Source organism: Camelus ferus, chromosome 4, assembly GCF_009834535.1.
Source record: "Camelus ferus isolate YT-003-E chromosome 4, BCGSAC_Cfer_1.0, whole genome shotgun sequence".
In the NCBI taxonomy this organism is placed as follows: domain Eukaryota; kingdom Metazoa; phylum Chordata; class Mammalia; order Artiodactyla; family Camelidae; genus Camelus; species Camelus ferus.
Window position 1 is genome coordinate 57,427,734 of NC_045699.1, and position 13,120 is coordinate 57,440,853.

Here is a 13,120-nt window from a genome sequence, read left to right on the forward strand (position 1 = left end):
TTATCTCTGCCCCCAACTCGGGGACCACTGTCTCACAAGCCAGAGGTCCCCAATCGCCGAACTGTGATCATACCTCTGCGCAGCCTTGACTGTTTCTCTCTGTGAATCTCAGTTTCCCCATCTTTGCAGGGGTGCGCTGGGTGAGATGTCTCAGCGGGACAGTCGTGGGCCAGCCGAGGCTGTGTCCCTGGCTGTGGCCGGCAGGGGGCAGCAGGGGGCAGCAGAGGGCGGCCCGGCGCGGGGAGGAGAGAAGGTGGAGAGCCACCGCGGGCCGAGACTTTAAATCGCCTTCATTTCCCCCAAATCCTTCCTTTTCCTCTCCTCCCCCAGGCCGGCGGGGAGGCAGCTTCCACCGCCCTCCGCGCGCCCTCGCCCGGCCTTGCTCTGCCTCCAGGGACCGCCAGCAGCCCGCCTCCAAAAGTTTGATCATCTTTTTTTTTTTTTTCCTCCTGCTTCTTCTTCCTTTTCGGTGGAAGCAGAAAAGAACGAGGCAGGGGCGAGCGCGGCGCCGGGACTCCTGGGACCATGGGCCTGGCGCGGGCGTCCGCAGGGCCCCGGCTGCGCTGCCTGCCTGTTCGGGCGCCCCTGGGAGCGGGGCTGCGCTGGGGGCGCGGGGGCCGCGCACTCTGAGCCGGCCTGGCGCGGCGAGGCGGGGGGCTGGCGGCCCCATGGGGCGCGCCCACACTTGCCCCCCGGGCTCGGGAGCATGAAGTAGGGGCCCGCCATGGGAGCGGGATCGGCGCGGGGGGCCCGAGGCACAGCGGTGGCGGCGGCGCGCGGGGGGTGAGTACCATCTCAGGGACGCCCCCTCCCCAGCTTCCTGCCGCTCCAGCCTCGGGGCGGGCTGGGGTTCCCCGCCGCGTGGGACGCTTCCAGCGGAACATCAGCTTCCTGCCCCTTCCTGCGCCCCTGGGAGGCCGGCCGCCAAGGGTTAATGCGGGCAGCGCCCCCGGCCCAGCGAGAGTTGGCGAGCACTGCCCGCCCTGCCCCGCCTGGCGTGGCTGCGGGATAGCGTTGGGGCGGGGGCCGAGCTGGGGAGGGTCCGTGCGGAGCCAGCCGCAGGGTCTGGATTGGGATGGGGGGTAGGTAGCGCCTGGAGCGGCAGGCGGGATCGCGTCGGGGCGGAGGGGGCCTTTTGGATGCTTGTGGGAGGAGAGGGGTGTCCGTTTCTGGCTGTCTCAGTGTGTTCCAGTGTCGGTGTCTACATACAGGTTCTAAGCCTGTTAAGTCTCCGTTCTGTCTGTTCTTGTAAAACTGCAAATTTCTAGGGCTCCGGATCTCGGCTTCTGCTCTTGTTTCAGTGTCTGTGTGTCATTGCACGTCCCCTGTTTCTGGAAATCTCCACATGTGTGTCAGTCTGTTTGGGTCTGTGTGTCTCAGTGCTTCCTCGCTTGCAGGGTGAGGGCAGTGGGGAGACTGGTCCACAGTTCCTGTCGCTTTCCTGTGTGTGAGAGAGAAAGACTGAGAGCCAGCATGTAGGGCAGAAAAGGCCCTGGAAGTTCACCAGTTCCAACCGCTCATTGTACAGATGGGAGACTCAGGGCCAGAGATGGGCCGGGAATCTCCAAGGAGGGGCTGCCTGGAACTGGGACCCAGAGGCTCTGATTCCCAGCCTTTGGAGTAGGAGTTGCAAAAGAGTGAGCATGTGCAGGAGGGAGTCACTGAGTGTGGGTGTGTGTGGGAGTGATCGAATGGGAGCAGCTCCTCCGGCTGTGTGGACTGTGGACTGTGGCTCATGTTCATTGCCCAGAGAAGCACAGAACTTTCGTCCTGTCCATCCTGCCCCCAGGACCAGGGGACAATCCCAAGAGGCTGGTCAGGGCTGTAGCTCCACCCTACCCCAACGAGCCTGCCCCCTCTGAACTGGAATCAGGGGGGTGATGCCTCCCCCTTTCTTTCCCATGTCTTGGAAAAAACTGGCTGGCCGAGATTCCCCCGCCCCCCACCACAACACACACACACACACACACACACACACACACACACACACACACAGCACCAGTAAGCACACTGCTGACTCATTTTCTCCAGAAGACCCTGTGCCAGGGCAGATGCCAGTGGTTGGGTAGACAAGTGGTGCCAGGCAAGCACCACACAGTGGGGCCCAAGCTTTAGGCAAACGGGCAGTCACACTGCGTTGAGGCCCAGCTGCTGCCCCCTTGCCACGGCGGTGTCCCCAGTCTTGTGCTTTCTAGTTTTCCTCCTCTAAACCTCCCAGACCAGGTTCCACAATATTGTCTATGGAGTACATCCCTGGCCTCTTCTTTCCTCCCCCTTGCTCTCTGTATTCAGAACACTGCCCCTTCTTTGCACTTCCGTATGCCTACTGTCCCCTGCTGTCCCTCGAGGCGAGGCTCATGGGCCATCAGCTCCCCCTGGTGCTGTACTGGAGGGGGCCTGCCCTCCAAATATAACCCGCTCTCTGTCCCTCCCTGAGCACACCCTGCCTGTTACATTATTGGCATATTCTCTTCTTTCTCTGTGTTCAGGGATCCTCTTATTACCCCGTAATCTGCCTGGCATATGAAAATGCCTTATCAGTTGGTGGTGGAAACTGTAACAAAACATAGACTCATACCAGTGGGCAGAGAGGGCCCTGCAGTCAGACCATCTAAATCCTACCTCTGCCCCACGAGCTTGGGCAGGCACCTCATCTTTCTGCGTCTCCTTTTTGTCATCCACAAGACGGGCATCCTCATTCCCAGAGAGCAGTGTTTTGTGAGGATTAGTGGGACTGTTCTTGTTAAAGGCTTTTAGAACAGTGCCTGGCATGTAGTAAGTGCTCAATAAACGGCAGCTGTTATTTGTGTTATTATCCACTTCATCTCGAGTGGATGTGTGAGTCAACTGGAAAGTTCTGGGCTGCATCCTGTCCAGACAGATGACCTATCTGTGTTCCCATGGAAGAGGTATAAGGTGTGAAGAAAGGAGTCTGGGTGTGGCTGTCTGGGCACATGGGCCTGACCACTCCATGGAGGCAGGTGGGACAAGTTCATCCCCCTTTGCTTTTCTGTGGTCCTCTGGCCAGCATCCTTCCCAGCTTGTCCCGTGGGAGCATAACCAAGCCCTGAGTTCACTGCTTTCCTTGTGTTTCTGTGCCCTGGGTCTCAGCTCTGAGTGCTCGGTGGATGTTCAAGCTAGAATGGGTCTCTGAGCTCCTGTGTGTTCTCAGGTAACAAGGATGGAGGGAAAATTATGCAAATCAGCTGCAGGTTCTGGCAGCCTTGTGGTCCAGGAGTAACTGCATTTGGTGTACTGGCCGGAGGGCTTTTTGCAGGAGAAAGGAACACCTGCGCTCCCTTCTCAGAGAGCTGTGTGGCCAGGCTGTGTCTCCAAGATCAGGCTCCCTAACTCGTGGCTTCCGTTTCAGCTGCCTCCTGCCTCCTCTGGCCCCCATGCTCTGGTCTTCCCGACATTCTGGAGCCCTGGCTTCACCGAGCCAAGGCCCACGAGTCAGCGATGAAAACAGAAGTCTGGAAGAACAAAGCTCTGAGCCAACGCAGGCACTAAACGTTATTAGCAGTAGCCTAAACAGGATTGGAACGGGAGCAAAAGAATCGGCAGGGCCTCCCTCTGGGAGCCAACTTTCCAGGCCTGGAAGCTTACTGAAATGGCTGTTGGCTCCCCAGGCTGTATCTCTGTTCCTTGTTGGTGAAGGCTGGGACGCTGGTCTCTGGCAAGCAGGAAGTCCCTGTAAGTCTCTGATTTCTTCTCCAGGGGAGATAAGTAAGTGAAAAGGACTGTCTACTAGGTAATGGAGTCAGATGATGTGTGTTACTGACATGCTGTGTGTCTTTGGGCAAGTCAGCTCTACTCTCTCGTCCTCGTTGTCCATCTCTACAATGAGAGGATGGAACTAGATTCTGGCCTCTAAATGATCTCGGAGGACCTTCTCCCACTCTGTATTCCTGCTAGATAGGGCAGTTTTGGGTCGAGTACACACAGAATCCAGGTCTGAGATGGTCAGTTGCGTTTGTTGAGATGAATGAATGGGAAACAAATATGTTTGTCCCAGACCTTTCAGGACTGAAATTCTCGAGTTAGAAACTGAGGTGCTAGGAAGCTTAGTTGAAGAGATAATTCTGATCCCATCTCCCCTGTGAGTCTTCCTTTTCCCCTCCTTTAGGGGTTACAAATATTTCCCCCAGATTTATCCTCTTATTCTCTACAGCGTAATCACCTAGCATAACCTCGGAGGAAAATTGACCGAGGAGGATGTTTGTGGTTCTCACACCTTCTCTTTTGCACCTGACCCCTCTGTATCAGCTTGGGGAGCATTCTAAGAAGGGTGAATGTGACAACATGGTGAGAGACTCAAGGAGTGAGGCTGGTGCCCAGAAACGGCTGAGAAGAGACGGGACAGAAGGAAACAGGAATGAAACTAGTTGTGCTGCAGGAATGCTAGAGAGCCAGGGGCAGTGTGTTCTGAGAGGACATTCTCAGGAAAGATGAGTTCCCTGGTCCTCTAAGTTCAGGGACTGCTGACTGGTAGAAGGTGCAGTCACTTTCTTTATTGCAGAACTTCTCAGAGCCTTTGCTATGCGGTTGTGCTTTGGAGCTGCCAAGACTGGGGACGTAGGAGACAACTCCTCCCCAGTAGATCTAGCCACGGTTTCCTGGAGTATCCACTTTGTGGATGTGGGAAATTGTACTGAAGAATTATGACCCCAGAACCTGCCTAGGGTGACCTTGAGGAAGTGCTTGCCCTCCCTAAGCCTCAGTTTTTATAAAGTCAGACAAAGCTGCCTATTATTGTTCATCAGGGCTGATGGGACTGCCATTTGCTTCAAGCAGGCAGGTCATGCCACAAAGGTCAGCCTCTGCCTTTCTCCCCAGACAACACCAGAGCCGCTTAGGCACTGACCTTTAGCTGTTGCTAGTGGTGAGCTGGAAGTGAGGCCAGTGGAGGCAGGGAGGACTGGCCAAGTGAAAAAGGTACTGTTACAGCAGTAGCAGCAGATTGGAGAGGATGAGGAGGGAGCAAAGATTATCCAGGAGCATCCCTGGATAAAGTCAGAGATGGGATGGGCCTGCTGGAGTTAAGGGTTTGGGAAGATTCTTTTTAAAGTCCAGAGTCTTGTAATACCAGGTAATATTCATCCCTTCTGCAAAAATACACTGGATGCTTACTACAGACTTGCCAGGTGCTGGGAATACAAGAGTGAACAAGACAGATGTGGTCCCTGCACTTCAGGGACTGGGGCTAGAAAGGGAAACAGGAAAATAGACAATGACCACGCATGGGATGCCTGCTCTGGTGAGGTATGTGCAGCGGGCTATGGGAGGGAACACTCAAGTTAGAATCGAATGCATCTGTGGGAACTTATCAGGCAAAAAAGTGGTGTCTAGAGTACTCAGGAGCAGCATGTGCTAAGGCCCAGAGGCTGGAGAAGTCTTTTGAGGGACCACCATCTGTGTGTGAGTGCTGCTTCAGCTAGTTTGCCTTATGCTGTGAATAACTCCCAACTGAACACAACTTAAACAATAAGGGGAGTTATTACCTCCCATATCAAGAGGTCCAAAGGAAAAACATTAATAAGGCTGGCCAATAACAACCTCTGTTTTTCCATTCTGCTATCCTCACGTGCTCATGGGGCTTGTTACCTCATGTGCACAAAATGGCTGCAGCAGCAGTGAGGCCTTACTCAACAACATACAAAGGCTAGAAGAAAACCTTCTCTCTGTCCCTCTGAAACGTTTTCCTAGGGGCCCTGACCGGCATCCCTCTCTTTTCATTGGCCACATCTGGGTCCATTATGCATGCCTTAACCAGTCACTGGTATGGCAAATTCCCAGGATGGGCTTAGACTTATCCAGAGTCATCCAGTATCCTCTGAAATCCTTATCTCCCTGAACAAGCAGGAAGGGAGGTGGCTGTGGGTAGGTAGCCACCAGTATCTTCCACAGTGTCCAGGTCAGGATTACCATTGATCCTGATTGCAACTAATCTGAAGTACTTGCCATTAAATCAGAGGATGTGATCTTGTTGTCTAAGGCTCCCAGGATGCTGGGAAGAACCCAGGGCTCCAGACCTTCACTCTGGCAGATGGGTTTCCTGGATTACATGATTCCCCAGAAGCACACCATCCTAGCCTTCCTCCTGGAAATGGATCCTGGGCCCGCGTGTCCAACCTTGGCCCCCACCGCCCATCAGGGCTCTTTCTGCCTGCATCCTGGCTGGCCATCTCTGGCCACGTGCCGCCCTCCTCTTTTCCTGCTTGGGGATCAGATGCCCTGGGTGGCTTCGGGTGTCACCAGTGGCTGCTCCCACAGGAAGGTGAAATTGGATCACTGCCTCTGCCCATCTTGGCAGGAGCCCCTGAGCAGAGCATTAACCCTTCAGGCCCCAGAGTGCAGGGGCAGCAGGGTCCGTCTAAGGAGCACTTCTGTGGCTGGCAGCAGGCCGAGCCCTTGACATGCATGAGCTCATTTAATCCTCACGCCTGGCTTGCAAGATAGGGAGTGTCAGCCGAGTTGCAGAGTAGGAGACAGGCTCAGGGGGGCTGAGGGGCTCATCCAGGGTCACACAGCTTGTAAGCAGTGGGGCCAGGTTTACACCTGGGTCGGCCTGACTCCCCCGTCATCTCCTCTCCTCTCCGCTCTCCTCCGTTCTCCATCGACGTGAAGCCAGCGGGCAGCTTCCTTAGCACGCGCTGGTCCTGGCTAAGGGATCTTCTCCTATTCCCTGCTGTCAGTCTGGAGACTGAATTCTCATCTTTCCTGCCCTTTGAAGACACCTGTCATCTAAGCAGACCCGTCTGGGGTTCCTGCTGACCTTTCAGCCCTGGCTCTGCTGCCCTGTGGGCCTCAAAATGTTGAGGCCATAGCACAGATAGAGAGACAGAGGCTCAGAGACAGAGAGGGGCAGGGGCTGGTCCCTTGTCACCTAATGAGTTGGGAGCAGATATAGCTGGACCCTGTGTCTCCTGACGTCCAGGGCAGGCTTCCTGCCTATGAGTTCCTGCCTGGTGACCTTGGTTTATTGATCTGTAAAAAGTGAGGTTGTATTTGTACTGTGTAAGCGGGTCCTGCCCCGGGAAGCTGTGCCTGGGCACCCGGGAGCCTGGGCTGGTCTGATGGGGTCCTAGAGCCTCTGCCTCGCCTCCTGCCTCGCCTGGGCAAGACTAGGGTGGTACTGGGGCCAGGTGAGCGACTCCCAGCTCCCCACGCGGATCCGGCCATGAGGGGTGGAAGCTGATGCCGGATCTGCTTGTGTCTCCTGGTCTCTAGGGGCTTTCTCCTCACCTGGATCTTAGTCTCGCTTGCCTGTCACCTGGCCTCCACCCAAGGATCTCCTGAAGGTAATTCTCTCTTCTCTTTGTCCAGGGGGAGACAAAGGAGGATGGAAGGGATCTACAAATGCAGGGGTAGGAGACATTAATGCCCCTAGTTGGAACTCAGTGCCTCAGTTTTCTCATCAGTAGAATGGAGCCAATCATTGACAAATTCTCTCCAGGCTTGAAAGAGCCCCCTTTGATGTTTTGTAAGGGGTAGGAAGGGCTCAGTGCAGAAATGTGGAAAGGTGGTGCCTTTGTTCCTATCCAGGGTGGAATTTGAGTAAGTTACTTTGGGGACAGTAAGCCTTAGTTGTACCTTTTTGTCCAAGGGGTACTCCAAGAAGTTCTGAGAAGAGGCAGGAAGGCTTCAACCATCACTGCCCACACCTGTGATCTGCCCTCCCCTTCCCGTGAGATGCTGCCTTTTCCTGCTACCCCTGAGGAGCTGTCCAGGAGGCGAGGTGGTGGGGGGCTGGCTACACAGCTGCCCGTGGAAACTGAAACCTCTCCCACATCTGTTTGTCAAACAGCCGCATCGCCTCTTAAAATAGCGGCCTTTCCCCTTCCTCCACGCCTGGCCCGCGTGCCAGGGTAGGCAGCCGGGCACTCCCAGAGCCCCTGTGGCCTGACCTGGCCGCCAGGCGGGGATTGGACCCCTGGGAGGGGAGGGCCGTGCCCGGAAGAGACTCCTGCTGCCCAGCAACATTTTGTGCAAATGTCATATTTTCCAGGCTTGCTGTTTCCCCCACAAAGTAGGTGAACAGCTGTCCAGAGTCCTGAGTCAGGCACTGGGCGGGCGGGGGGGGGGGTGGTGGCGGGGAAAAGGATGGAACAGTGTGGAGCCAGGTTTATGTAATAAAGGGATCTTGCTGCGGCCAGCTGGCTGGGTCCCTCCATCTTGGCGTTGGGCTGAATTCATTCCCCTGTCCCCTAGCTCCTCTCCCCTGATGGGGTTCTGGATATGTCTCCGCCCTGCCTTCCAACTAGTCTAGGGGCTCCAGCACAGGATAGCAGAGCAGCTAAGGAAGGACAGAGGCCCCGGGGCCAGGCACCCTGGTTCCAAAGCCCAGCTGCGCCTTTGACTACAGGCTGCGTGGCCTTGGGCAAGTTACTGCAGCTCAGTTTTCTGACCCTCGTCTGTAAAGTGGGGATAATAAACAGTACCTGCTTCAGAGATGACTGAGAGAATAAGGAGAGACAATGCACGTAAAGCACTTGGTACATAGTAAGTGCTCAATAAATATTAGTTATTACTATTATTGTTCGTTATATTATTTGCCTGAAAAGTTTGGGCGAGAATGGCCTTCCTCATCCCCCGTGGAGCCCACAGTGGTCAGAGGCTCCCGGAGGCTTGGCAAGGACCACCTCTGCCAGCTCTAAGTAGCGGAGTTGGGGTTTGGCCCCTGAACTGCAGGGGGTGTGCAGGGGAGGCCTGGGGAGTGCCTGGTGTCAGCTTAAAACCCACCAGGACAGTGGTGATCAGGGAAACCTCACTGGTGCCCCCTGGCCTGGCTGGTTGTCGTCTTCCCAGGGCGAGTGCAAGTGGCTGTAAGTTGCAATGTGCAGGGAGAGACGTGTGCAGGCCTGGGAGCCTCCCAGGGGCTGCCGAGGTGGGACAGGAGGAGGGGAGAGGTGACGTCCTGCTATTACTTCTCCAACAAATGGCTCCTCCCTTTTAAGTTGTTTGTAGTGAGAAGTATTTTATGATAAGAAGAGGCTTTCAGGGATTAAACGTATAAAATACGCTGCTACTCAGAGAATCCTTAAACAGTGGTCTGTTTTACCTTAGGAACTGGGGACAGACAGAGGTGGGAGAAGGGAGGAATTTGAAGTGAGATGAAGGCCCTTGGGTTCCAGGGAGGACTAAGAGTCTTCAAGCCACCCTGGAACAGTGGTTGGTCTGCAGCCGCAGAGTTCTTAGAACATTCTTAGCACTTTGTGGCCACCTCCAGGTCTGGTTTCCCTTGTCTTACAGGCAGGGAAACTGAGGCCCAGGGGTCAGGAAGAGACGTGGCCAGAGGTACCTGATGCAGGGGTGGGTGAGGATGATAAGGGAGACCACCGTTCCATCTCCCACCGCCCCCCGGATGTAGGTACTCTTCGCAGCCCTGTTTTACGATGGAGGGAACCAGACCCACAGGTGGCCTTGTCCTACTCTGAAGTCTGGCCTTCAGACCCAAGATCCTGCTATGGAACCAGTGTGCTACCACGTTGCCAGCACCCGGGTTCTCATTGTCTCCCAGCCTGTTTATCCATCCATACACCAGTCCAACTATCTCCCGGTTGTCACCTGAGGGCTACTGGGTGCTGGCTGCGTTCAGCCCAGGGCACACCTCTCGCTCCAGGTGATGAGGGAGACTGCATTCCACACTCGGGTTGGGAGGCTGAGCTCGGGAGAGGGGCCTAAGGACGTTTCCCAGACCCCAGTTCTCGAGACAGCCTCTCCTTTCCTGCCGGGATGGAGCTCCAAGGCGGGCTTCTGCCGACGCTGGCAGCTCAGCCGCCTGAAGGAGGTCGAGTGCCCCGGCGAGAGGCAAGGTCAGGAAGCCTTTCCATAAACACCCTGGAAGCCCTCGTTGTGCTCTGGCAAGCCCCATGGATGTAATTACCGGGCGGATGTGACCTGGCCGGGCCATGGTCAGATGTCCAAACGCTTCGCCAGAGGACAGAGGTTGCAGGGATGCCTTGATTACTTCCTCTGCTCTCTCCAAGCCACACGGGGAGGAGGGGAGTCACTGGAAATGTCCCCTACCTTCTGTGCAGACAGCAGCTCCCCAAGCCTGCTCCAGCCTGAGAGAGACTTTGGGGGTGGGAAGGGGACTGGGTGGGTTCCTAAAGATGATGAAACCAGTCGGACGCCCTGGGCATCCTTACCATGCTCTGGTGACGTGAACATTCCTGTCACTCCATCACTTATGGGACTGCTTCCTGGAGGCGATGGCTTTCGAGGCAGAGAGAAGGGGAAACAAGCCATGTTGGGCAGCCTCTAATACTGGCTCTAGTATTTGGAGATTATCATTATTTTTAGTATTAAAGGCTATTCTTCATAAATGCTTATTTTGTGCCAGGCACTTTTTTTTTTTTCAACTGCGTTAGCTCATTTAATCCTCACAACACCCCTGAGCTTGGTACTGCTGTTATCCCATTTAAGAGATGGGAAGACTGAGGCACTGAAGTCACAGGACTAATAAGTGGTGGAGCTGGAAGTTTGGCTCTAGAGTCTGCTTTTAAACACTGCAGACGATCCCCAAACTACGATGGCTCGACTTACAATGTTTTGACTTTACAATGGTGCAAAAGTGAAACTGTACTTTGAGTTCTGAATTTTGATTTTCCCCGAGCTAGCGGTATGTGGTACGGTACTCTCTTGTGATGCTGGGTTGCAGCAGTGGGAGCTCCCAGTCACCTACATGATCACAAGGGGAAACAACTGATACACTTACAGCTCTTCTGTACCCGTACATCCATTCTGTTTTTCACTTTTAGTACAGCATTCAATAAATTACATGAGATACTCAGCACTTTATTATAAAATAGGCTTTGTGTCGGATTATTTAGCCCCACCGTAGGGTACTGTTAGTGTTCTGAGCGTGTTTAAGGTAGGCTAGGCTAAGCCATGATGTTCGGTAGGTAAGGTGTATTAAGTGCATTTTTGACTTATGAGGTTTTCAGCTTACGTTGGCTTTATCTGGGTATATCCATTTTAAGTGGAGGAAGGTCTGTAGTCACAAGATCACACAGCTAGACGAGGGATTTGTTCCAACTCTGCAACCTCAGCCACAACCATGGGGCAGCAGGTAGCAGTGGGCGGACTGTCCCCAAGTCAGAAGCAGCAGGAAGCAGGCCCTGACCGTGTCCTCTCCCCCTCTGCCCTCCCTCTCCAGATGCGGACGTCCTGCAGCGGCTGGGCCTCAGCTGGACGAAGGCGGCGGGCGGCCGGAGCCCCCCGCCTCCGGGGGTCATTCCGTTCCAGTCGGGCTTCATCTTTACCCAGCGGGCCCGGCTCCAGGCCCCAACGGCCGCCGTCATCCCTGCCGCCCTGGGCACAGAGCTGGCGCTGGTGCTGAGCCTCTGCTCCCACCGGGTGAACCATGCCTTCCTCTTCGCCGTCCGCAGCCGGAAGCACAAGCTGCAGCTGGGCCTGCAGTTCCTTCCCGGCAAGACAGTCGTCCACCTGGGGCCCCGGCGCTCCGTGGCCTTCGACCTCGACATGCACGACGGGCGCTGGCACCACCTGGCCCTGGAACTCCGTGGCCGCACGGTCACCCTGGTGACGGCCTGCGGGCAGCACCGGGTGCCCGTCCCGCTGTCTTTCCACAGGGACCCAGCGCTCGACCCCCAGGGCTTGTTCCTTTTTGGGAAGATGAGCCCACACGCAGTCCAGTTTGAAGGTGCCCTGTGCCAGTTCAGTATCTACCCTGTGACGCAGGTCGCTCACAATTACTGTACCCACCTGCGAAAGCAGTGTGGACAGGCTGACACGTACCGGCCCCAGCTGGGACCCTTCCTCCCCCGAGACTCTGGCACGCCCCTCACCTTCCAGACCGACCTGGGCCTGCTAGGCCTAGGGAACCTGACCACTGCCACGCCAGCCCTGGGGGCACGGCCAGCAAGCAGGGGGTCCAGGGTGACTGTGGTGCCTGCCTCTCCCCTCAAGCCCCTAAAGACTAGCGTCACAGGCCCTCACCAGCCCGTCACAGTGGGAGGCCCAGCCCGGAACCCCCTGCCATCTGCCAAGCTGTCAGCCAGTGAAGGGCTTCCTTCCGTGCCTGCAGCCTCTCCCACCAGCTCCACCAGACTTGTCCAGCCATTGCAGAAGAGCCTAGCCACCAAAATCCCCCAAAGTCACCCAACCAAGCCTTCAGTCCTTTCTCCTTCAATTGCCCCTGTCAAAAGCCCACGCCCCACCCAGAAGACAGCTCCGCCTTTCTTCACAAAGCCAGCCCTACCCACCAAGAACCCGATGCAACCCACTTTCCACCTAGTTCCCGCCAAAGTCTCCCATCCCACAGTGAAGCCAATCCAGAGGAACCCCATAACGCCCAGGCCCCCTCCGCCCAGTGTCTGGCCGCTACCTCTTGCTGCTGGCTCCTCTAAAAAGCTCTCTCCCACAGTGGTCCAGGCCAAGATGAGCAGTCGTGCCAGTGAGCCATCCCCTGCCCACACCAGCACACAAAGACCTCCCCATCCCACTGTCTTGCCCCTATTACCTGTCCCCAGTCCTGGCTCTACCAGGACTGCTCAGCCACCAGCCACTGCTATGCCTCCCACCCTCGCTCCTGGTTCAGCCCTCACTGGAAGCAAAAAACTCACTGGATCAGAAGCCGCAAAGAAAGCCAGACCCAAGAGCAGCCCCCGGAAGCCCGTCCCTCTCAGACCTGGGAAGGCAGCAAGAGATGTCCCACTGAACGATCCGACAACTGGGTCCAGCCCCAGACAGCCCCGGCCCAGCCGGCAGACCACCCCGGCCCCAGCGTTGGTCCCGACGTTGGAGCGAGAGCGATTCCTGACCTCCAGCCCCCGGCCTGCGAGCACTGGCTATTCATTCTTCCACCTGGTGGGACCCACACCTTTCCCGCTGCTGATGGGACCTCCAGGACTCAAGGGAGACTGTGGTTTGCCGGTAAGACTGGGCAGAGTGTGCATGTTGCTTGGAGCTTACGTAGGTGACAAGGTAGTTAGGTGTTTGCTCCTGGTAAGGGCGGAAGGAGGAAGAGAAGCAACCTAGAGCAGGGAGCTAGGTACAGGCAGAGCCTCCACTTGAACCCAGGTCCCCCTCTCCTCACCTCTGCTGTGTTTGTGATTGCATATCCTGCCCCAAATTCGTGATTCCCCGGGGCAGA

The 13,120-nt window shown here is 56.0% G+C and overlaps 1 protein-coding gene across 5 annotated transcripts in view; it reads left to right on the plus strand.

Annotated features, from left to right (window-relative positions):
• The first annotated feature begins 249 nt into the window (after positions 1 to 249).
• The window catches only part of COL27A1 (collagen type XXVII alpha 1 chain), a 142,390-nt gene continuing 129,519 nt past the window's right edge, over positions 250 to 13,120 (plus strand). For 2 of the 5 annotated variants that reach the window (XM_032478264.1, XM_032478265.1), the window contains exons 1-3: positions 254 to 783; positions 7,231 to 7,301; positions 11,162 to 12,900. In XM_032478264.1, the coding sequence (XP_032334155.1) occupies positions 725 to 783; positions 7,231 to 7,301; positions 11,162 to 12,900 (1,869 nt within the window). In that variant the 5' untranslated portion in view covers positions 254 to 724. Of the gene's footprint in view, positions 784 to 7,230; positions 7,302 to 11,161; positions 12,901 to 13,120 lie in introns of all 5 variants that reach the window. The other 3 variants (XR_004319439.1, XR_004319438.1, XM_032478266.1) reach the window with 3 other exon arrangements.